General features: G+C 42.0%; 1 protein-coding gene across 1 annotated transcript; it reads left to right on the forward strand.

Annotated features, from left to right (window-relative positions):
* Nucleotides 1-391: 391 nt before the first annotated feature.
* Nucleotides 392-24,744, forward strand: rasa2 (RAS p21 protein activator 2). The gene is made up of 24 exons (XM_079271417.1): nucleotides 392-487; nucleotides 5,002-5,125; nucleotides 8,769-8,872; nucleotides 8,975-9,069; nucleotides 10,866-10,942; nucleotides 13,154-13,237; nucleotides 13,545-13,617; nucleotides 13,702-13,778; nucleotides 14,365-14,466; nucleotides 17,049-17,202; nucleotides 17,438-17,586; nucleotides 17,956-18,070; nucleotides 18,532-18,606; nucleotides 18,759-18,882; nucleotides 19,439-19,545; nucleotides 19,656-19,739; nucleotides 20,004-20,081; nucleotides 20,183-20,256; nucleotides 20,541-20,647; nucleotides 21,307-21,389; nucleotides 21,691-21,899; nucleotides 22,873-22,976; nucleotides 23,247-23,427; nucleotides 23,608-24,744. The coding sequence occupies exons 1-24, from the start codon at nucleotides 430-432 to the stop codon at nucleotides 23,636-23,638; spliced, it is 2,469 nt and encodes an 822-aa protein (XP_079127543.1). The 5' UTR covers nucleotides 392-429; the 3' UTR covers nucleotides 23,639-24,744.
* Nucleotides 24,745-24,976: the final 232 nt, after the last annotated feature.

The following is a 24,976-nucleotide window of genomic DNA, read 5'->3' on the forward strand; positions in this document are numbered from 1 at the left end:
GTGTGCCTTCAGAGAATGAGTTTTAACCCAGTGACACATGTCCATCTGTCTGACACAAGCATGTCATATAACTTACACAGACAGGGTTAAAACAAGATTAGCTAGCTAACGCTAACTAGCTCCACAAGTCAAAAGTAACAGTTCTCCCGCGAACGCTGTCGTTGCACAATGACCAACACTTACAGAGAGACCTAAAACTCCTACCATCTGCACAGTGAAGCACTAGTCGAAGCAGGGCGCGCGGCTCTTTTTGAGGAAGCTTGATTTCTCCCAAAAACGTCGAGAGGCACCAGTGTGTACGGGACCTGACGTGACGCGGCAGTGGGGCTGGCTCTTTTCCTTCCACTCTCTGCCTGCATTCATAAACGGATATGATAAACCAGCGCTGCTGAATGCACCGGAGCAGCGACAACAAGTCAGCTCTGAACCATGGCGGAAGAGGACGACGCGACGGTTCGGATTTTACAGAGCCTGCGGGGTAAAATATGTAAGTGTTGACCCGGCTGAGCACGATTGTTTTTCCCCGTCTCTCGAGGTCGGTTGAAGGCGGAGGGGCGCGGCGTGAACAGTCAGTTGTGGAGGCAGAGGTTCAGTCCATCTGGTCGGTCTGCTGCTGGTTCACTTCAAGTTAGCTTAGCGTGCTAACAGGGGCTAGTAGCTTGTTGTGAATGATTTCATTCATCGATCAGGGCTCCAGGACCGTCAGCGTACTGAGTGTTTTAAGCGTAACGGTTATAGGTTTTTAATATTTTTTACGTTTAAAAAAAAATGCGTTTTGTGTGGATTTGAGCTGCCCTGTAAGCTAAGTTAACGTTGGTGGTTAAAGTAGCCACTACCAACCTAACCCAGTCAGCTACAACCTCAATCACTGCAGGCATCTGACAGTCGGGCAACTTAGCTAATGTTAAACAACAACAACATTAATTTAAGCGATAACATGGAGTTCAACCGCAACGTTAATGTATACAAAATGAGGTATCAAAGTAACGATCGCTCACTCTATTTAGAGTTTAACGTTAACTAAGTTTTGACAGCTAACGTTACATCTTGTTAACGATCGTGGCACACTGCACGTGTATCACAGCGGTGTGTTGATCGGTGACAAGAGACCAACTCTGAGTTCAAGTCCTGTCTCTTAATCTTCAGTCTTTGCTCCTCTGACCTGCATGTGGAGGCATTAAAAACATGTAAATGCAGTCATCGTGTCTGCTTATATGACACTAGTTACATGAATGATTAAAAAAAGCATCCGTGGGAATGAGCTGGCAGTCCTGCCCTGTAGCAATAGTGTAGTAATACACAAGTAGCTACATCAGGTCAAAATCGTATATCCATCTTTCAGTTGTTTGGTTCTGTTATTTAGATAGCTATGCCTTGTCTGAATAAAATAATACAAAGATCATGTAATTCGGTCAAGGCGTTACAAAGTTATTCCACTTTGAAGATGGTAGAAACGTGTGGATTAATGAATAAATTTCCATGTATCTGTATTATAGACAATGGCACCGTAATGTGGAGGATTATCACAAATTTGGCAAACAAAATGTAACCATTTGCTCTGAATTATACTTGCAGCCATGAAATTTGGATCTTGGCACAAACAAAAGCCGATCTTCAAGATGACAGTGACAAATTTTATTTTTATGAATGTGTTTGCTCTGTTATCTATGAATCGATTCCCAATAGGTATAAGGCATATATTTCACGGCTAGGAGAATTTAATTTGGTTCTATATCTTTTTTATTGAGTTTGATCAACTTGAAATGTGATCCAGAGATAGCCAAGTTAAAAAAGGCCGTATCTGGTTTAATTTGACTTCCCAACCCTGCTGGAGCACACATGGACTCGTCCGCCATGTCTCACACTGAGCGCGTGACGTCACAGAAAGGGGTTATGGCTTTAATGGCATCGCCCAAGGCAGCCGGCGTTTGCGGCGGGAAGGGTGGGTCAGAAAAACATTCATTTACAGCCGATTAATCAATTTATAGGGATTTCTGTTACTTACCAACAGATTCTATGTACTTTTTGCTACAAGATACAGTGAAATCGATTTTCTGAAAGTGATGATAGACGCATGATTTTGCTAACTGAAAGCTCAAAACTGAAAGTCAACAAACTTCTCGTGTACTTAGAAATCTCGTTGACCCACCTGCATGGAGCTGCGATCGTCTGCTTCAATCGTGACTACTCTCGGCTGTTCCAAATAAGGTTCGGTAACAACCGTAAATGGTTTTGTGTAAGTCGCGTCATTGAAACTCTGTGCCGTGCAGCGAGGCGGCGGTGGAACCCCCGTTACTCGCCTTCTCGGGCTAGTTCGTCACAATGTATGCGAGCAATGAATACAGATGTTTTGATATTATTAATCTACATTTTATAACCTTTCCATAGATACAAACCGTTTTGTTCTAGCCCGAAAAATAAATTCACAGCAGCAGAGTTACCGCGCCAGGTCTTGTGTACGCTGATATTCTACACGGATCCACTCTGGATCTGATGTCCCTAACACAAGGCATGCATGTGATAAGAGTCCAGATCGGAAACGTTTGGCTTTAAAGTGAAATAAAACAAACAAGCCAGTTTCCTCATCATCCTGTCCGTCGCAGGCTTGGCTGCTGGCAGTACCTACCAGGTTTGAATGTGTAAACGTGTGTTTATTTGCCAAATTACTCAACTTCAGTGTGTGTGTGTGTGTGTGTGTGTGTGTGTGTGTGGCTGCTTTGCAAAAAGCTTCAGCCATTACCAACATTTTCTAGATTCAAATTACACAAGCTGTACTTATTCCCATCATGTGTTTTACCTCCTAGATATGCTGCCGCAGATTTGATTATCCTCAGTTGTAATACACATCCATTCGTCTATATGCCCACTGCTCCACCGTACTCTCTGTGTTAGTGTTTGAGGTCATCGATTATGGTTGGGATTCAATATGCCCCAGTGGCATTGCTTCATCTCAATGGAGACAATTAAGTGTTGTCGATCTTCAAAATAAATACATTTGACATAAGCTGGCACTAAACTGTAGTTTTTTGTTCAGGAATAATCATTCGTATTATTGCTATTTTAACATGTGTTTGACAAAACATGTTTAATATGCACTTGAGATACATTTATCAAGTAGGTGTAGGCCATATCGTGACTCGCTATGAATCTGTCTTAACTGTATATTTGTACTGTAAGGCGTATAGGCGGCTAACAAGTATGTAAGGGCTTGTATGCATAGGAACTCAAATGTCAGTTTCACTACTATGAATTAATGACAAAACAGTAAGCAGAACAAGATAGAGGAACTATCGTGGCATGTAACTCACTGTGCAGTCTTGCGAAACTCCATTCTTCCTCGTTCACACTTTGTCCTTTTCCGTTGGCCTACATCAATCGGGTTGGCATTCTGTGAATATGTATTCCTGTGTGTGTATATATATATTCCTGTAGCAGTTTTTAGATTTGTGTGCTTTGAGATATGTCCTTGTTCTCTTCATCGTCACAGTAAAATCGCCGTCGTCAGCCAAGGCTGGTGTTGTTTAGGCAAACTCTGACCTTTCGCTCGTGGTTTTTCACAGGGTGACTTGCTTCTGTTTTTAAAATGTTTAAAATTGAACAGACGAGATGGCGAGATGGATAGTAATGCTCTCTGGATGTGTTTGTGTCTGTGTGCATATGTGCTCGTGTGCTCTACTCCCACCAGGTCATCCTGGTCCAAGCTTAGTGACGACTTGGCTGTTTTCACTGGCCGTTCCTATAAGATTAGCCATTCACCATTATTAATAGCTTGTTTAAAAAGCTGACCTCACCGCTGGCTTTTGTTAATTAGGTCTCAACCTGGGCTTAGGGTACGTAGCCAAAGCTAGAGGACCAATTTAGACGACTGACCCTCGAATCTATTAGTTTAAATCGGATTTATTGTGAAGTTCTCGATGGCGGCGTGTTTGAGTGACTGCCATGTAACTTATCTGGCTTTGATTTAATGCATTTCTTCTATATAGGCCTGTGTATTGCACAAAACCCCATGGCATATAATCTGGGTCTTGTGTACGTGCATGTCGTGTTTGTTGCAAAGGTATTTGTCATTTGTGAATCAGCGCTGTGCCGCCGTCATTGGTTAGGCTGAGGAAGTCAATGTTTCATGTTTTTAACCACATATGAGCCTCAAGTGTACATCAGCTACATCTGCTCTGCAGCTTGCCCGAACAACTGGCAAGAGCCAGTGTCCCCATACGAAGGATGTTTAAATGTAAAAGCACATTTTACAAGTCCACTGTGTATGATTGCAATCACACATGCTTATATTGATTAGGATTAGATTGTACAGAGTCAGCCTCGGTGAAAATAACCTTACATTTTTTAATTTCAGGTCATTTTTTCCCCCTTTTTTCATTAAGAATAGCAGACGAATTAAAACACATGCGTTGTTTATCTTAACTCTAGCACTGCCAATTGTGTGTTGCAATGAATTATCAGAGTAAGGCTTTTTTTTAAAGATCTGAAACTTGAATGCACATGTTCTCAGAACCTCTTGAGGGAATATCTCAAGACATTTTAATTAATATGGTTCACTTCTCAGTCCAACTTACCTGTAAGATTCATATTTATTTTTGTGTATCATATTTTTTTAAACCTTGCAAACAACACCATACACACAGTGCAATACAGTACATTACTACCATCCCCTGGATTTGCACATGACCCCGAAACATGTGTAAATGAGTTTTAATAGCTTCGTAAGTACAGGAGATTTTCTACCCCATACAAATAATATACTCTATTTCTATGTCCTACCCCACATGCACATGTTCTCAAAACTTCTTCAAGTTATATCTGTGTTGTGACTTCTCAGTCAAGCGTACCTGCATGATTAATATTTACAACAGTAGACTGGAAGGAGGTATAGAAATAGAGACATGCCGTTGAATAGCGTGGGTGTAGATTGTGCAAAATCTGTGCCAGCAAGACTGCTGATGTCTTGAGTCCATTAATAACAATCATCTTCTCTCGGTGCTGCAGGTGAAGCAAAGAACCTTGGTCCAGTCTCGGGTCCAAACCGACAACGGGATCTCTGCACCTTTTGCACCATAAGTCTGGATCAGGAAGAGGTTTTCCGCACCAAGGTGTTTGAGAAAAGCGTCAGGTGAGCAAGGTTACCCCCTGCATCTTCTCACGGTCTTATTTCCAGTTGGAGCTGCAGTTTTACTGCCGTTAAAGTGACTCAGAAGGTACAGGCCATCTATGGTGAGTTATGTTTGCTATACAAGAAACCCAAACATCCTTCTGTTTTTATGCAGGCGACGTTTCGGGTTCAGCGTCTTCTACTGTACCATTTCCTCCTTTTGTTAATTTCTGAACTAGCAGTGAACCGTCTCTCAGGTTTTTGGATGTGGAGCTCACAATCAGGTGAAAATGTCAAACCTTCACGGCTTTACTGATGTTGGTGGTTGCTGCGCTTTTCTAAATATTGTAAATCACAAAGTGAAGCCTTTTAGTTGACTGTTCATCTGTTGGCGCTCTGGAGGTCATCCGTCTTTTTCTGACACTTTGATTTGTTTAATTTACTGAATAATTGATCGATTAATTGACGGAAGTCATTTGTTTCCGCTCCAGTAATATTAATCTAGAATGATGTAAATAGAAATGGAAAGATAACACCACTTGGCACTTAACACTGGAGTACATTGTTGAGTGAATGTAACCAGTATCTGCCAATGTTTTACTGCTGTGATCACTGGAATAAATATTAACATAATGTGCCACACTTCGTCAGGAACAAAGTTGATTATGTTACGCTCGTATGGATTGATTGTACTATTGTTGGCTGCTGTCATTCTTTGTAGAGTTTACAGTTTGTTTCACGAGTTGAAGTCAAAGAAAATGGAAATGACTTGCTGAGAAAACCTCCCATTTGGAAATAGTTGTACTAAACTTTGGAACCGTTTTTGTCTGTCGCAGGCCGATCATGTGAGAAATGTCCGGTTTCAAATCCAGTCATTTGATAACATCTTACGAATGTCAATATGTGACTCAGTGCTGTGTGTGTGTGCAGGGAAGCGTTTTAGCTGGGAAACACTCAGTGATTCAGGCTGAAATGAGCGTTTCTTTTATGACCCATAGCTACATTCACAAGCGGTCCAGAGAAAGGTGTGTGAGATGGGCACCAGGAAACCTTTGCGGTGTCTTATCTACATTATTGCATATCTCACTGTAAACATGGGCTTGCCTTCTACAGGTATTTCACAACAGTTCTTTTTTTCTCTCCTGATGTCGGTGCCGTTCAAAAGGATTTTACAGTCTCTGAGGAAGTGTGTCCTCCCACGCTCTCCCCTGTCTGCCTCTCTGTGTCACTCTCAACTACCTTCGCCTCTGTGTAGCACAGCTTAATAACCACTGAAATTCGGCCCACTGTTTCTTGTTTTTTTCGTGGATTGTGTTTGACTCATGCCTGTTGCATCGGCTCCTGTTTCTGATGGTTTAAAGCAGGGGTCTCAAACTCCCGGCCCGCCACGTCATTTTATGTGGCCCACGAATCCGGCAGCTAAAAAAAAGAAAAGATCTTTTTTTTTTTTTTTAAGTCAGACTAATAATAATAAAAATATCCCCATAGTCGAAATTATGAGATAGAAAGTCGAAGTTATTAGATAGAAAGTCATAATTCTGAGATAGAAATCAAATTTATGAGATGCTTAAGTTAGAAGCAGCTCTTTGACTGGTTACTGTACATTTAACATGGAAATGTATTGTGAGTACATTGAAGACTACTTTAAACTGTGAATGCAGAGAGTTATCTAACAATATGTTACGAGTAGTTCCATTTACAACCGGCCCTTTGTGGGCGACCATGATGCTGATGTGGCCCGGAGTGAAAATGAGTTTGAGACCCCTGCTTTAAAGGCTTTGGATGCCTTGGATAAAGCAGGCGTGTTCAAACAGTTGTGGTCAAGTGGTTTCGACCTTGCATTCTCACATTGTTTAGAGACCAGGGCGACAGCGGAAAGGGAGGTAGTACAGTGGGAGTGCGTTTTGAGCGCGTGCAGAACGGGGAGGTTACAATTGCATCATTTCATGTAATGTTGAGGAGGATGCGTGGGTGCACACTGGATGTGTTGATCAAACGCAGTGCGGAAGTGTCAGGCAAGATATTTCACCATCCAAGAGGTATGAACTGTAGAGAGACTCATCCGTCCAGGGATTAAAGAGTTACAGGATCACATTCAGACATATGACCCATAAACTCCACTAATTTAGTCTGAGTCCACATATCTGGAACAAAGTCCCAGAAAGCTGCAGGTCTGCTGAGACCCTCAGCTCCTTTAAATCAAGATTGAAGACTTTTCTCATGCTTTTTTTATGAACAGACCTCCAAACTTCGTCATCTTAACTGCCCTAAAATGTCTCTTTGTAAAACTCACCGATTTGCAGTTTTACTTGAACACATGAGCGGTTAATCCAGTACAACCGTCTGAGTGCTGTTTGGGACAGGTGGTCCCTACATCGAGGTAGTGCTTAACCTACAATCGGCTGTGTCAGATCAAGCCGTCCAGCTCACAGTCTTGGTGGTGAGGTAGTCGTGTTGGCAGGACTGAGTGGCACAGATGCTCGGGCCCTCAGTGTTTGGCCCGGCTCCCACGGGGCAGTAGGTCCCGGGCTAAGCCTAAGAGAGCTAACCGGGCTAGGTTAAAGTGTTAAACCCCGATGTTGTTTATAATGACTGAAGTGTGCATGTTTTGACACCTGTCGGCATGGTTTCAAGTCTGCTCCCACAGACTAAAGCCATGCAGGTTAGGTGGACTGCAAACTCAAAATGTGTGTTGGCCCTAGAAACCTGTCCAGCTGTACCTGGCCTATTGATCAGTATTGATTAGAATATTTTCCTGATATTGCTGTATATCCCGTCATGACAAATATATGCTGAATTGCTTCTAAAAATAATCTGATTACATTTTTAATATAATCTAAATATAATAATAATAATAATAATAATATTCCATCAGAAAATGATTCTATTGAAACTGGCTTTTCTCACTTGATTGTTTCTCCTCAGTGGCTTCTAGCTGCTTAAATGTTCCCCAAATTACACGAGTCATCACTTTACTCTGTTCTCTTTGATGTTACCTTCCAGATATTTTACTCGTCCCAGCTCCCACTTGACAGACTTTTTTTTTTTCCTTCTTCCCATTTAATTTGGTGAGGATAGAGGAATATAACGCCAAAGAGTCTTTCTTACAGGGTTTGTAAACTGTTGGACCACAAATTAAGGAAATTAAGGAAATGACGAGAACGGTTTTGGAGAGAATGGGCTGAGAATTCCCTACAACCCTGATGAGTCATGAGGACACCCTGCGTGTCCACCTTCTGCTCAGACAGTTAATTTCCCAGGAAATCAACCAATCCTGGGATATGATGTTATTACATTTTGGCATCGTCTATTTCTTTCCTGTATAACCCTAGGGCCGTAAACACAACCTTGTATCACAGTAACTACACGATTGTTATAACCCTCCAGCGGTACATTTCATGAGGAGTTTGATTTAGCGATCACATGATTTCATAGTTCAGAATAAAGTCAGGTGTACTGCAAAGATGTAGCTGAGGAAATGACAAAGATGGTGCACATGAAGTGACTTCGTCCTTGTTGTAAACCACACCAAATTGAGTCTTTTAAATAAGATAACACTGGTGGTACACGCAGTCACGAACAAAGCATTGATTAAGCCGACATGTATGTGTCACTGACTAAACGGGCTACCGCCACTAATCTGGTCTCTGCCTTTTATTTACAGCCCGTTCTATGGAGAGGACTTCTACTTTGAGATCCCACGTTCATTTCAGGGTTTGTCCTTCTATGTTTATGCCAAAAGCGTGTTCCAAAGGGACCCACCTGTCGGTGAGTTGCATTGAGTAAGGCACACACTCACACATGTATATTATCTCATGTTAGTGGACGAGTTGTAGTTTAATATGTTTGTGTATATGTGTGTCTTTACAGGCAAGGTGTCAATCCGGAAGGATGACTTGTGTAAATACAGTGGGAAGGAGCACTGGTTTAGCCTTCATCCAGTGGATCCCAACTCAGAAGTCCAGGTAATATGGTTGAAACAACTGGCACTCAATTTATCGCACATCTCACCCAGATGTTAATGTAAAACACGTTGGGTTTGACTTTTAATTACACATGCTTGGAAGTTGCCACTGATCATGAGACTGCACCGCTCACTCATGCAGTCACAACTTGCTGCACCGCACAGGCGGGAAATTCCCTTCCATGTAATTTCACATTTGCATTCATTGTTTCCTTGTCAAAGTGAGGTTTACTAGTTTTCTGCTCAAACCTGAACTGCAGCTACTGTAAATAGATTACTGCTATTGTTATGAAAATCATTATTTTGGCCACCTATCAATAAACAATAAATCTGGACTTTCACGTCATGTTTTTAAACATCGGGATACAATTTTATAAAGTATTTTTCTCCACCTCACTCCCATCTTTTTTTCTTTTTTAATCATGCAAATATAACTGGTCTGTTATTTTGACTGCATGCAAGATGGTTACATAGAATTTGCGTATTTGTCATTGTTTTGTGCAACTAGTATGTCAACCTGTCCGAAGCCCAAGTGCGGCAAAACAAATGAGTTGTTCAAAAGACTTTGTTTCTTAGAGGATTTGTTTGTTGGGTTCAGTATTGAGCTGGCTGCTGCAGCACTCGCTAATGATTATGATACTGCAGCTGTAGTCTTGATTAATGAGGTGTTTTTCGTGCCGTGTCGGCCTCATTTGTTGAAACTTTGTTGTTTGTTTTGCCTTTCAGCATTTTATTGATCTTTTTTTTTTAATCAGGGTTCCGTTCTAGTTTCCATCACAGATAAGGCATGCACGTGGACCGTTCTGTTTCAACTGTACATGTCTTTGATCAGATAGTTATTGTGGTCTGCTGGGTGAAACTGCAGCACACCACCACCACTTCTGTGCTGCTGTAGCTAACGTGTTGACTCTAGCTGCCATTAGCCCACGCCAGACTATTCTGGGTATGTGCTGCTACACTGATTCACTCACAAGTACACACTTTCAGCTGCAAAGTTACATCAGTGAGTGATGGAGGTGTTATTGCAATGCCTCTCTGGCTTGGTTTGTTTGAATGTACCCTGTCAGCTGTGTTAGCTTTTAGTCCAGTAAACCTGCTCAGTTAATGAAGGAGATTGTAATGGTGGGATAAACAATACACACTTCTTTAGATGAATTAAGAAAGGATAGGTAGTTGTAGTGTGAGTGTTTATTTTCTGATGATAGGGGCTCATTTGGATTTTTGCAAAGTAGTAAGTATATTGGCTTTAAGGCCGATCTTGCACCAGAAAGAACCACTCGCCATCTCAGCCAAGTGCTGATTCGCAGAGACAGAGTGCAAGTGTGTGGGCGTTTTGTTTAGCGCTCTCTCTCTCTCTTCCTCTCTATCTCTCTCTCGCTCTCTCTCTTCAACACTTCCGAAGGCGAGACCGGCAGCCTTCACCACATCCGAACCCGTACAGATCTTTTATGAGTGATGACAAAATTCACAGCTGCTGTGGCTCTTGTCACACATGGTACCGCCATTAACCTAAAACAACACGAAACATGAGGTTGAGCTGGGCCACATGTCTGTGACTAGGCCGAGAGAATAAAATAGAAGAGAGAGAGAAATGGGGAACTTGTTTTCAAACAAAATGCAGTGAGAACATTTTCCACACATATTAAAAGGTAAATTATTAGCGTTACTGAATTTGATGCGTTCATTTTCTCACAAGCACATTCGAATCTTATTTCTCAACCCTCATCTTAACTTGTCTCCTGTTTTGAGAGATTTATAACTTCTCACCGGTCTCTCTCCTCTCCTCATGTTCAACAGGGTAAGGTTCACTTGGAGATGCGATTGAATGAGGTGATCACAGTGAGCGGCTCAATGGGTCAACACTTACTAGTCCGGTGAGTACCACGGTTCCCTTTGTCAGTCAAAGTGAGGATCTAATCGCGCTGGTTGTCTTATGAACTGGGAATATTTGCAGGGAATTTGAAATCAATAAAGAAAAACAAAAAAGGTGCCAAAGTGCTTTACATAAGAGGATCAGGTATGCATACATTCAGATGTGCCTTACATTCTGTGTACATACAACAGACAGAAAGCACAGGCTGCATTCAGGTGTGCACGCACTGCAAAAACAGACTGCTTTCCCATTTTCATGATGATACTAGGATCAAACATTATGATGGAATATATAATCAGAGGAAGGGGGATTTAAAGAGGCATATAGCTGTGCTTTGCCTGATAATATAGTCAAACTCAATAGTTCTCAATAGTTCAGACAGAGGTATAAGAGAGAGAAAAAAAAGTTATCAAAAAGGAGTCTTCGTTGATATGATCATATTACATGTCAATCTTAGCTTTCAGTGGGTTGTTTTAGGTTTTGAGTGTTTCACAATATTACTTTATCTATCGCCTTCATTTTGCATCTGTACGTCGGACATCAAAAGGTCATCACTGTTACCAGATATGCGAGGATCGTCGGCTCATTGAAGGATAAGGTTGAGCATGTACACACACACACACACACACACTTATGTGTGTGCTTGTCAGACCGCATGTTGTTTACGTATGTTGTTTTGCATCCCCCATTCATACTTGGAGAGCGAAGGTAATGAGGAGGAAGTGATGGCATCTGAGCAGGAAGCCTGAGCTTCTCACACTGCGACCGCTGTGGCTTTCTGCTGCCGTCATTCACCGAGCCTCTTGTTTGCTTAAACCGCCACCTGCTCACCGTCCCGCTTTCATCATATGTGCATAGATGATGATCCCTTTTTACCCACCGGACCGGGCAAGGTAGCGAAGTGAGAATCAAAGGCTTCAAGCTTATCATTTGCACACTGTAGTCATCGTGTCGCGGAGTCATTAGTCACCAGAGATGGTCGGAGCGCAGCGAGGTTGAGGGTTGAATTGAGAGATGCAAAGGAGCCTACAGGGAATATCGTCATGACACCCTGGAAGATGATGCACAAACATCCTGACATCGGCTGCGGTCGGCTTCTCCCTCTGGCCTCACTTAGTGTCGGGCCGAATTCATTCTTATTCTCCGGTGACTCCTGCTTAGCAGCCACATCCTGTTTAGGGTGCCGATAGTGTGTGTGTTTGTTGACACCAGAAACAGTTGTGTTCCTGTGTGACACGAGCCAAACATGAGGGCAAAGCACTACTTCTAAATGAAGACGCAGCACCACTTCATCAATGCATTGTGCTGGTTCATGCTGCTGACAAAACTTCTGGGACTTTGCAGCAATGGCATTTTTTTAAAGAGCGATCTTGATGCCAGATTAAGGCGAAGTCTGAGAACTGATAAACTGGAGAAAAAAAAAAATTCAATTGCAACAAACCTCAATAGCAATATGTTTGCCTTCTGTATCGAACTCCATGATACAGTGAATGAATCATGCATCAAGATGTGATGAATACATAAAAATACAATGTCATGTGTGAATTTAAACTAAAATTAGCATTTTGTTCTGAATCAACATAATTTAGTTAGCTTTCTACATTAAGGGCAACATTTACCTGCAGCATTACTGGTGTTTGAAGTTTTATTTTGCATTAATGATACCTATATTTAATGTACGTAAAAAGTAATGAATATGCGACAGAAAGCGAGTCATGGTATTACACTGGCATTCTGTTTTTTATCTTTTATGGGCAATTTTGTGACTTTTTGAACTTTGTTTTTTAAATTTGCAGAAGTTGATGCCCACTGACTGATCAGACATACATGTCGATCAAGTTTGTGTTTGGGAACCTCCGTTGCCTCTGAAATAGTTGAGTCCCATTGCAACACAGTGGCCCCTCATGGTAAAGGGGTCTGTTTCAAGTAAACCTCTTCTTATAATACTTCAGACTGTCGAGGTTTAATAGCAACAGCATTTCCACTCAGGCATCTGTTGAAGCAACAAGACATTATTAACCATTTATGCTGTCAAGACACAGTGTTTGGTCCCTCACCACCCTCCTGCTGAAGTATTTAAATGTAATGTTTTTTTTAACTATTGCTTCAACTGGTGATGATGATGTAAATTAACACGGTACTAAAAATCTTGTTCCTGTTGTGTCCGTGCACAGTAAATGTATTAATTGTGTCGCTTTGTGACCTCCTCCAGGATAATAGAGTGCCAGGGGCTGCCTTTGATCAGTGGGCAGAATTGTGACCCCTATGCCACCGTGTCACTCGTTGGACCTGCCAGGTAACTTTGTTACACGTATATCACAGGTTTTACAGCACACACATATGATGATATTCTTTGCATGTTTTAATTATAGAAGCAGCAGGTTTTCTCATTTTTAACGATCTAATCTTGAGAAAGCCGACGGAAGCCATAACAATTTTGTCTAGATCACAAGATAAAAGAGACAGATTTTTTTTACTGATGTTCCTCAATAGTGCTTTGTATAAATGGATGTGATCTTGATGCAAAGAATAACAAAACGTGGATTTGCTGATGAAACATTTTCAAATATGAGTATCAGAGTTTCTGTGATGTGTCCCCTCAGGGCTGACCAAAAGAAAACGAAGGTAAAGAAGAAAACCAGCAACCCTCAATTTGAAGAGACCTTCTCCTTTGAGGTACATCCTGTTTGGCTTACTTAACACTGCTACACTCTTTGTATAAGTAAGCCTGTAAATGAGCCTCGACGTGTTCGCCCTCAGGTCACAAGGTCCGGCAGCTACTCGAAGAAGTCTCATTTCCAAGTGGAAGAGGAGGACATCGAAAAACTTGAGATCAAGTAAGTTTGTTGATTTATTGACTTATTTTCTCTCATCTGTGTGTTTCACTTTCTGTGACTCTCTCTCTCTCTCTCTCTCTCTCTCTCTCTATCTCTCTCTCTCTCTCTCTCTCTCTCGTTTTCCCCTCTCGTTCTTGGTTTCCCCTCTATAGTCTTGACAGAAGAAAAATTATTTCTTAACAACTTGAGGACAAAAAAACGTGAATTTAGATGTGGTGTGTTCTGACTACTGATAGAGAGCCTTGGTTTCTGGTTAAGGATATGTGGGGCTTCCGTCACAATGGACTCATAGCTCACTTGGTAAGACTAGACAGATTCGAAGGTAAAAACACTCCTGCATGGTTTTGAGGTTTGGATTTGAGGTGATGTCATTGCACGGGTCTTGTATTCGCTTTTATCCACCGAGCAGGTAAGCACCACTCGAGGTGTGACATTTTATTTTGTCCCTTTTTGCCTACGTAATTGGAATTGGGTAGTTGTGTGTTTGTGCTGCACACACGGCAACCAAAAAGAAATGTGTGTTACTCGACGTACATGTAGTTCAATGCCATATATTCATATGTGAAATGCATGTCTCACTTTGCAGAGTTGATTTGTGGAACAATGAGAATCTGGCTCAGGATGTGTTTCTGGGGGAGACGCGGGTCCCGGTCAAGATCCTTGGGAATAGCCACATCCACAAAGCCTGGTAAGGACCAAATATCTGCTGAACGCACTCTTTGCTGTGGTGGTGCCAGTGGATCCAAGAACACATTTAGAAATCAAAGATAAAGGCATTCCTTATTACTCCAGATCATGGGTCATATATCCATATTTTCACTATTCCTTTCCACTCTGACCACAACACAAACACCTGTTTCACAACTTTTATTGAGACTCAATCTACACTTTTCTTTTAGAAGATGGGGTTCAAATATAAATCCTGCTTTATTGTCCGATTGATTTATGTACAACAGTACAATTTTAATATTTTGTGAGCAGCTACATTTCTACATGTATAAATGACGGTAGAAAACTATTTACCGTAACACAGAAGAGGAAGCAGTCCACACCATTTCCAGCCCCTTCTGGGGAGACCGCACTGACTCCCAGTATAAATACTCGGGCTGAAATGAATAGGCCCATTTTAGATTTTTTCAGGGAAGATAATAGAAGACTAGAAGACCTGTGCAGCATACAAACACCACTTCTAGCTCATGTTTATTAACCAGCAGGAATCCAGGTTTTTTTTAGAAATATTTCTTCATCCAACGGGATCAGTCCGTCTCTTTGGTAGAGTTTATTAGACGGCGGAAACATCAGGGACAATGATGGAAATAAGTCCAGGACTGTCTTGTCCTATTCCTGCCAAAGTCTGTTGTTTCTAAATAAGATCTAACATTGTTTTAACTAAAACCAAGCCCGACACAGTCACCTTCTTTGTAACTAGATCAGGTCTTTACACCGGAGGAGTCTTTTAGTATAAAATACTCCACCCTGCTCACCTATTAAGACGACTTGAACGCTTGAGTTCTTCCGTGCTATGACAAGGTAATTTGAGAAATCTTCCTTGATTTCTCAGTGTTTCTGTTGTGTGGGTGTTTCCTAGCTCTGTGTCAGGTGATATGGGATTATGCCAGATAGCAATCTGTTCGTACATGAGGGCTGTGAGTCGTGTGCGTGGGTGGCTTTTTGCATGTCCTATGTTTATGCTGGAAGCCGTCCATGTCGCTCACACAAAGGCCGTTCAGCTTCATGAAATCGGTACACAGGTGATCTGTTGACTTTTTGCTGAAGAAGTGTCGCTGTGCCTGTGTACCGTGATAACGGATCAAGCGGCTTACGGACAGGCCGACTGTATGTATCTGCAGCTTTTTGAAGCACTGCAGCTCAACTCTGCATTTCATCATTTTGTGTTTTGCGCCACCTGTTGGCTTTCAGAGAGACGTGCATAGCAGCAGAAATATGAGCAATGTTCTCTTCATCAAAGTCAGCTATTTAACAAACCCTTTGATTTTTAAGTGGAAGTTCTCGACTCCACTAGAATTGTGGAAATTAGCTGGAACAATAATAAAGCAAATGTTAAACGACAGCTGTCTATAATTAATCATCAGCTTTGTTGAGTCGTACTTTGGACCCCCTTTACGAAGCGTCTGAGCTGCTTTCATCTTGACGCTTCAGAGCTACGGTAAAGCATCATCTCGGTGTATTAATGTATCACTAATAGTCTTATTAAATTCAGTTCTGTTTTACCAGTTTACAGGGAGTTCTCTTGCTCGTTGAGTAAAACATCTTAAAGGATCGTGACGCTGATTTCTTTCCAAAGGAAGCGTCGTCCCAGTTAGAAAACAATGATATACCGGTACAAGCCCGAGCATTTCCATAAAGTCAGTCATCTAAATATCACTATCGACAAGGTTACAAGGTTATTTAATTGTCATTGTGCAACAGGGTTGCACAAAGAAATGCAGACTGCAGTCCCATTTTGCTACTCAACAAAACACACACACAAAAACTGGAGGGGTGGAGGATGAATGAAGGAGTCTCACAGCCAGAGGAAAGAAGTTCTTTTGAAGTCTGGTGGTTCAGCAGCTGATACTCGTGTATCTCTTGCCAGATGGCAGCAGGGTGAAGAGGTTGTGCCTGGTGGTGCGGGTTTTGTCTTTCAATATCCTTTTGAGTTCTTTGCATGTAGAGCCCTCCTGTCCTATGCCGTGCACATGCCGTGCACATGCTCCTCTGTAAAACTACTACGACTGAAATATTTCTCATATCCATTGACTCTGTAAGGAGCTTAAGCATCTCTGTGATGTTTAGCAGCTTCATGGTGCTGTATCCATCAACTATTCAGCAACCTGCATGTTCAGCTCTTCTTTTTGTATGCCGAACGACAGTTGCATGCACAACCCGTCCTGTATTTCGGCAAAGCATAAGGTAAATGAGTTTTTGATTGATGAAGATGCTTTTTTTTCCGGTCCAATAAAGTTTGGGGAGCATTAATCCCATATGCAGATACTCTCCATTCTTTTCCTTTTGGCTGTCTTTTTTTGACGGTAATATTGGTACAAGACAGTTTTTATTGTGTTGAGCAGTTTGTTTCAGGTCAGCAGGATCAACCGTCCCTTCAGCCTCTATTTTCTGAACTTAAAATGATTCGGCCCCTGTGTAATTCTATGTGAGGTTGTTTTTAGCTTTTCTCCGGAGATTGGTTAATCCTGACAATGAAAGGTGTATGTTTTTACATGCATCACAGCACAGTGATGTGGTGTCTGTCTTCCTGTGGTCTAACAGGTATCTCCTCCAGCCCAAAGGGAACGGCAGCAAGTCCAAGTCTGATGATTTGGGATCCTTGCGTTTGAAGCTGACCTACATAGAAGACACGGTGCTGCCATCTGCCTGCTACACACCACTCTGCAACCTGCTGCTCAAATCCCCAGATGTCAAGGTAAAACCTCCGATAGAACACACACAATTGTACGTTTCTCGTTTTAAGGCGATCACAGAATCTAGGCCAACGTACACGGAAACCATTCAGGGGCTTTTAGTAGATAGCTCATGGTGGTGTAGCTTTCCTTTGTGTGGCCCAATCACCTCAGTTTCTAAAATGTGCTAAATTGTAATCCTGGAATCGATCAGTTGCTGATAATGCTGTGTTGACGCTGTGCATCTACACGTTTCAGCCCATCTCGGCGTCGGCCGCACACATCTTGGGGGACATCTGCAGAGAGCGGTACGAGGCTGTTCTGCCCACGGTTCGACTGCTGCTCCACCACAATTGCTTTGTGCCTTTTGTCTCTGCTGTGGCAGCACTAGAGCTGGACAACACTCAGTGAGTACTTGCACGTGCATGACGTCCGGAGAAAAGCCTGGTGCTCGAAGCGTTACACGGCAAATAGAATCCTTCTTACAGGAGCTACTTCGTTTGTTTTAATTCTACTCACACAGGCGTACTACAGTACAGTACAGGTATACACTGACATGTAGATGATATGTGTAAACACACATTTTATCCTTTGACAAACTGAGCTAAACTGTCAAACCTTTAGATGCTGAAACACAAGGACTGCTATATTGAGGATTGCTCCAGAACAACACACAATAACTAACTGTGAAATGGTCTTTTGTCAAGAAATGTTGTCAAACCTGGTTAAAACTGTCTGGTTATTAACGTTAGTGGCATATTTCTGTGTCCATGCAGGGAGGCTAACACTATATTCCGTGGCAACTCACTGGCAACGCGCTGCATTGATGACATGATGAAGATTATGGGAAAGAATTATCTGGCAGTTACCCTGAAGCCTGTAATAGATGAGGTATGAGTAACCCGGACGGACACGCATTCAGAATAGATGCTAGAAAGGCCATAAGTCACTGGAGTCAGTGTGGAAAACTCCCTTAAACAGCTGCCTTTCTGCTGCAAACATGGAGATGGAAGTGGTAGGTTTGGAGTTTGTACAGAGTACAGAGTATTGCATTGACTGCCTCTTTTTCTAACCGATCTAACAATTAATAGTGCTTTATTTGTGGATTTTTGAGTCTAGTCTACCTCCATCTGCAAATTGTTCCGTATTTTATTTTTGGTCGGCTTCAAAATAATTAGATTTCGTCGACATGTCTGAAACAAATGTCGACGGTACTCTTACTCGTCAGCGCCTGTTTTTCTATGTTCAAGATAAAAGGATTGAATAAAAAATAAGGTCTTTGTTAATTTCTTATTCGTACATTGACTCAAATAGTTTGTTGTTGTTTTTGTCCTTTTTAACCTTTTTCATAGATTTGTGAATCCAACAAAACATGCGAGATAGACCCCGTTAAACTGAAGGAAGGTGACAACACGGAAGTCAACAAGGTGAATGCACTCGACGAGCAGAACTTCCTTAAGTTCTTCTGATAAATCCTGTAATCAGACTATGTGTATCATTGTTCATTTCGATGGCCTTTACCTTTTAGGATGTTTGGTTTTCTCTCTTTTTATTGATGTTTTTTTTTTTGCCTCTGCAGGAGAACCTTCAGGGTTACGTCCAGAAAGTCTTTTCCTCCATCACCCAGTCAAGTTCCAGCTGTCCCCCACTTATGTGTGATGTCTTCAGGTCACTGAGACACTTGGCCTGCAAACGCTTCCCCGGTAAACGCCAGAGCCTGTGGTACAATTTGTTTGCAGCCACTTGGTCAGAGAAATAATCATTCCGACTTCTAAAAGCAACATAAAAACAGACCCAGCGCAGACATGAGGCCGGGAAGAAGGTGTTAATTCGTCTGTTATTTCTTCCATTCCTCTGACATTGTGAAACTGGTCAGCAGGTCACTGCTTATTCTTCCAAAGGAACTAAATATGTTAGCGGTCCCAAACTGATGTTTTAATATCACTGTGTGCTGCAGTTTATTTCATTTCGGTAGCACATGGAGTTCCACAGTGTTCACCCCACGGAAGAGTTTCAGGATAGCCTCAGAAAAAAACAAGGACAGTGTCGTCAGAGGACGTGACACAGATCTAAAACTGGGCTTTGACTGTACAGCTCAATATCAGCAGCTTGGTTCAACATAATGAACACAAGAGCTTTGATGGTGTTATATTCTGTCCACTCCCTGTATGCACACGCTGGAAACATTCTTGGTAGTTTGGTGACGGTTAAATGTCACCCCTGTTGTTTTTCCTGACGCCATGTTCTTTCTCTCTACAGCCGACCCACATGTTCAATACTCGGCCGTTAGCAGCTTTGTTTTCCTGCGATTGTTCGCCGTCGCTGTTCTTTCTCCCCACTCCTTCCAGCTCCGTTCCCACCATCCTGTAAGCGCATGGCTTTGGCACCATTTAAAAACAAATACGGGAGAGCAAATTCACATACGGGCCTATATACAGTATGTTGTCGTCATTGTGCACTTGTGTTTGAATTCCAGGACCCTGAGATTTCCCGCACACTCACACTCATCTCAAAAACAATCCAGACGCTGGGCAGCTGGGGTAGTTTGTCGAAAAAAATGGTAAGATCATCCGTAAGGATGAGAAATTCTTATTGGCCAGTTAAAGCAAAGTGAGAGGACGGGTAAATGGATGTATTATTCACGTTATAGGATCATGACGTATTAATAAAGCTGTTTATCCTTCTACGTTTAGAGGAACACTGAACAGTGTTAAATATAGTCTGCTGTGTAGTGAATGGAAAGTACTGGTACTTTATGTCTTTAACTGTCATCAAACTTTGTCATCCGTCTCATGTATGTCTTTATTTCTCTCTCTCTTTGTAGTCTAGTTTCAAAGAAACCTACATGTACGACTTCTTCAAATCATTCCAAGAAGACAAGTGTATAGAAAAAGTTAAAAAGGTATTTTGTGACTGTACTCAAAAGTCCGTAGAATGCGACTGTTTATTTATTGATCATTTGAAATGGTTAACGCTGAAATCATTGTCAATGCTGTTTTCCAGTTCCTTGATGAGATCTCCTCTAACGTCAGCAAAGAGTCCAGTGGGCTGGAGGACGCAGTGGTCCTCAAGGAGGGGTGAGTGTCCATCACGAGCCGGGATCAGTAGGAATTTAAGGGGAGGGGGGGGGGCTCATGCTCAAAAAGTGCTGGATCTCACATTTACCATTGTGTGACTTGGAAGTAGACATGGATTACCAATTAAAACATCCATGAAATTGTATTAAACTTTATTGCTTGGAATTCAGTTGAGATTTATTCAAAATCAAAACAATGGCATATTTTTACATAACATTATTATAAAACCCATGTTTGTTTAACCTCAATCCTGTGTGTGTGCGTGTGCGTGTCCGTCCTTCTAGGGAAGTACAGAAACGTGCCCAGGGGAAAAAACGCCTTGGCAAGAAAAGCTTTTCAAAGAGATGGTTCAGAGTGACCAACAGGGAGCTCTCCTACCACAAACATAAAGGTGAGACCAGTTTCTATCATCTCGTTCTCCAACCGCGTACAGTTTCATCCAGAACTCGCAGCATAATGTCAGATCAAACTGACGGTATCACGGTGTCGTTCTCAATACAACCACCAGGTGGCGCCACAGTCATCCGATCCTACACTTAGTGGAGGTGCCAATAGACTGGCTGGATTTATTTGCCAAAAGTTGAGATGTAAATGTTATGCTGTGCATGAATAGTCAGACTCAGAAATTGTCATTCATGGAAAGCCTGCATACTGCAAAAAAGTCCACAAAATACTCAAACTGATCATCTAAACAGTTAACAATTGTGATTAACGAGCAAATCATAGGCGTCCCAACACTGTTTACTTGGTCTTAACTGATTGATGATGTTGGGTTCTTATCACACATACAGCATATTATCACACAGTTTTAGTTTGGAAGCCTTTCAACGTTAATGGGGGATCTAAGGAAAGGATCAGGTGTGTTTATGTTCCAGCTGGATTAATTAGAGAGGGATGATGTGATGATGCTGCTGGTATTATACACCCCAACTCATCTCTCTATTGACCGGAAAGCACTGCAACTTCATGTCCTGCAAAACCTCAATAAAAGAAAAATTGTCATTTTCACTGTGTATTCTTCTTGACAGATTTACTTTTTTTGATTTCCAGGGAAAGAGGCCCTCTGCATCATCAATGTCAAGACTATCCAGGCGGTGGAGAAACTAGATGAAAGTGCCTTTAACCGCAAAAATGTAAGCCAATTCCTCTCAGACACCCAATCATTAAAGCATGGCCCCATCGTGATGGATAGCTGCCAGTTCCCCAAGTTGCAGTAATGAAATGATGATCGTGTTGTATTGGGAGTCTTGTGAGCGTTTTGTTGACGTCGGCAGAGGAATAAGTTGTCTTTACTCCACGGCTGGCTGTCATTGTAAGCATAGTCAAATGTTTGTTAGTCTTTTAAATAGAACTGTAGGAATTTGAGTGTCCTGGATATGACCTGGGACGGGAGGATTGGTAACATCTTAAACTGCTCCGTTTCTCTCGTGTCAGATGTTCCAGGTGGTCCACTCTGAGAAGCCTCTGTATGTGCAGGCAGGAAACTGTGTGGAGGCCAGTGAGTGGCTGGAGGTCCTGGGCCCGGTCAGTCGCTGCAACGAGGGACGCTTCTCCACCTTCCATCCCTCGAATTACACCAGTGGAGCCTGGCAGTGCTGCAAACACCAGAGTAGCAACGCACCGGGCTGCAAGCCCTGCACAACGTGAGTGGACATGTGTTGCCACATGTGGACATGTGTTGCCGATCACAATAAAACACTTGCTCAAATTGCTCTCCGCTGTTTTGCTCCTGCTGATGGTAAATGTGACCAACCACGTCGATGCCACTCCAGAGCTGCAATGAAAACGGTCATGTTGTCATATAAACTCTGTAAAATGACAAAAACAGAACTTTGGATCAGTTAGGTGTGCAGCTGCCAAACGGCCGTTGTCTTTTCCCAGAAACTTCTCAGTTTTTCCACATCGACACGCATGCAAACAAAGTGCAACACTCTTGAAGTTACAATCTCAACGATCTCAGTTTTATGCACTTTGGTGAAGCCTATGGCGACAAACAGTGGTTCCAGGTGTGTGTTTTTGGGCTCTTACTTCCCAGACGTTGATGTGATTGTTCTAGGGGATGTCACCACAGACACCCAGTTCATTGTACTGTGGGCCACAGGGCTCAATCTCCATTGTGTCACCTAATCAGTCTGTCCGACAAAGACTTCTGGACCCAGATATGTAGGAATACCTTTACACTGCCTCACATTCAATACTAAGTGATTCACGTAATAACGAAGTGATAACTATCAACAGTTATTGTTTTTATTGTTATTAAGATTATTATTGTATTTATTTTTGTCTTCTTAAATTAATACCAGTATCATTACTTTTATTGTTTTTTGTTATTTTTTCTCAATGTATTTTTGTGCTAAAGAAACACTTAATATTCACTTCAATCCTGAATTTTCAGCCACATTTCTTCTGTATATTCACTGGTAGTTCACTGCGCTCTTTTCCCAAGCTCTTTGTTGTTCATTATTTGATTCATAGAGCTGACAAGAAAACACCTCTGTGGCTCAGATGGATATTTATTTTTCAGCCTAAACTAATTAGAATACAGTATCCTTCGCTTCTCTCTGCTGCTCCCTCCTGGATGAGATCCTCTGACACGTCTCTTCTCTCCTCTTTCAGCACCGTGCTGGCCAACCTGCAGCTGGACATCGACTGTGACCGGGAAACGGAGAGAATTTTCTCTCTCCTCTCCTCGAACGATACCAAGCTCCAGAACATGGAGGGTCAGTGTTTGCTCATGACTTCATTACAGTGGGAAGGATTTGATGATGACGACACTCCTGGGCAAATGTCACAAAGACCACAATTGGATTCTTGGAGGCATTACGTCATTGTTGGAGATAATGTAATGATTTGTGTATGCACGTGGTGCAAGTTGGGAAAAATGAATGTTTTTAATTGTTTTTGGCTCTACTCTTCAGGATGTTGGATTAGCAGTTTAAAAAAAGAAAAAAAAAGGCTGCACTGTGTAATGATGTGGTTCCTGTCTGCAGACGCCTGTGCCAGTATGGCGGTGTATCAGGGCCCTCAGCGGGAGCAGGAGGACTACTCCAAGTTCACCATTCAGGAACCCAAAGAGACCTTTCAGACGCTCAAACAGCTCCGAAACGTCATGGAGGAACTTCAGAAGCAGCACAACATCAGGAGTGACACCACGGCGCAGTACGGGAGCCTGTAAGTCTGCTGTATTTGTACTGCAATACTTATGCATGTTTGTGAATATGACTTTGTATCCGTAGCTTTTTTTTTTTTCCCTGTAAGTCCCAGCGATGCGTAACTAAACCAGTATTGTTACTGCTGCTCCCACTCACACAGAGATCAGGAACTCATCTTTGTTGTCCTTTCTGTTTTCAGGGACAACCCCATCGTAGGGAAAACCTCTTAACCTCTTTGGAAGGTGTGGCCCTGAAACAGCCATACCAGCAGGTGTCGGAAAGCCTCGACGGTCCTAAAGGAGTCACTGGAGTCGCCCCAGTGAGAGCAGAGCGCCCGCTGTGTGACCAGGAGATGCACCCTGACCTCCAGACAGCATGAGTCCACTACATCAGTGACTGCCTAAGAAGGGGAACCAGAACGAGCTCCTCTCCTCTGTCCTTGAAATGAACAAAGCCCTCTGGTGTTGTCGTTTTCTTTGGCAGTGCGTCGCCTCATCTCCTCCCCTCCTCTGGTCCCTTTTTAAAGACTCTTTTCTTGTCTTAATTTATGTCCTCTTTGACGTCTACGGCTGTTTTTTTAAAAGGCATCATTACAGTAGATAGTGTGTGTGTGTGAATAGGCTGCTAATCTTTTTTTTTATTCACCAAATTGTTTTCCACCAAACAGCTGTGATGATGCTCTCCCAAATCTTTTTGAAGTTTTTCTCTGAATATCTGCCTTTTTAGAGTTGATTTAATAATCACCGTTGTCTACTTGTGCCCCGTTTTATCTTTCTCTACTCTTCTAAGGGCGAAGAACGAAAACTATAACTATAACGATGTGAGCGTCCACGCTGATTAACGGTAATCTTCTGTAATCAGCGGGGCCACGAACGCGTCACACTCAGAAGGATTTTGATTGGCTGTCGGTGTTTCTATCGTGCTTCAAATGACTCTGAAAATGATTCCGACGATGTGGTTTCCCCACTGCTGTTTGTTGTACTAGTTGTGGCGTGGACTCCTCCATACGGTATATTTATAGTTCTCGTTCTAGGTGTGGACGGCCCGTTAGTGTCTGTTCTCTTCTGAACAGTTGTGTGTGTGTGTGTGTCTTTCAGAGGACAGTGGAGGAGATGGAACCGATCTGCCTTACTTTGATTGATGTTTCTTTCACATTAAAAGCTTAGGGAATGATGCAGAAGCACTTTAAATATTTGGAGCACTCCAAATGGAAATGATTAGATACTTGTTATCAGCTTTCCCCATTTTGATCAGTTACATGATCTTGAGTAATCTTTTTGTTTAATTTGTGTATAATTACATTTATAGCCTGTAGATTTTAAGATATTTTTCTTGACCAAAGACAGTTTCATAGTTTTGACTTGAAAAGAATAATAACGTATTTTGAATACAAAGGTTTAAAAATAGAGAAAATCATATATATATATATATATATATATATATATATATATATATATATAATGTTTTCTGTGTACGTATTTTGTCAACATATCCTTTTACTTTTTTAGTGACTTAAGGCAAGCAGACTGCATGCATTCAGTTTGGAATCCTGATGGCACATGATTGTG

This window comes from Melanostigma gelatinosum (assembly GCF_949748355.1).
Source record: "Melanostigma gelatinosum genome assembly, chromosome: 7".
Classification (NCBI taxonomy): Eukaryota; Metazoa; Chordata; class Actinopteri; order Perciformes; family Zoarcidae; genus Melanostigma; species Melanostigma gelatinosum.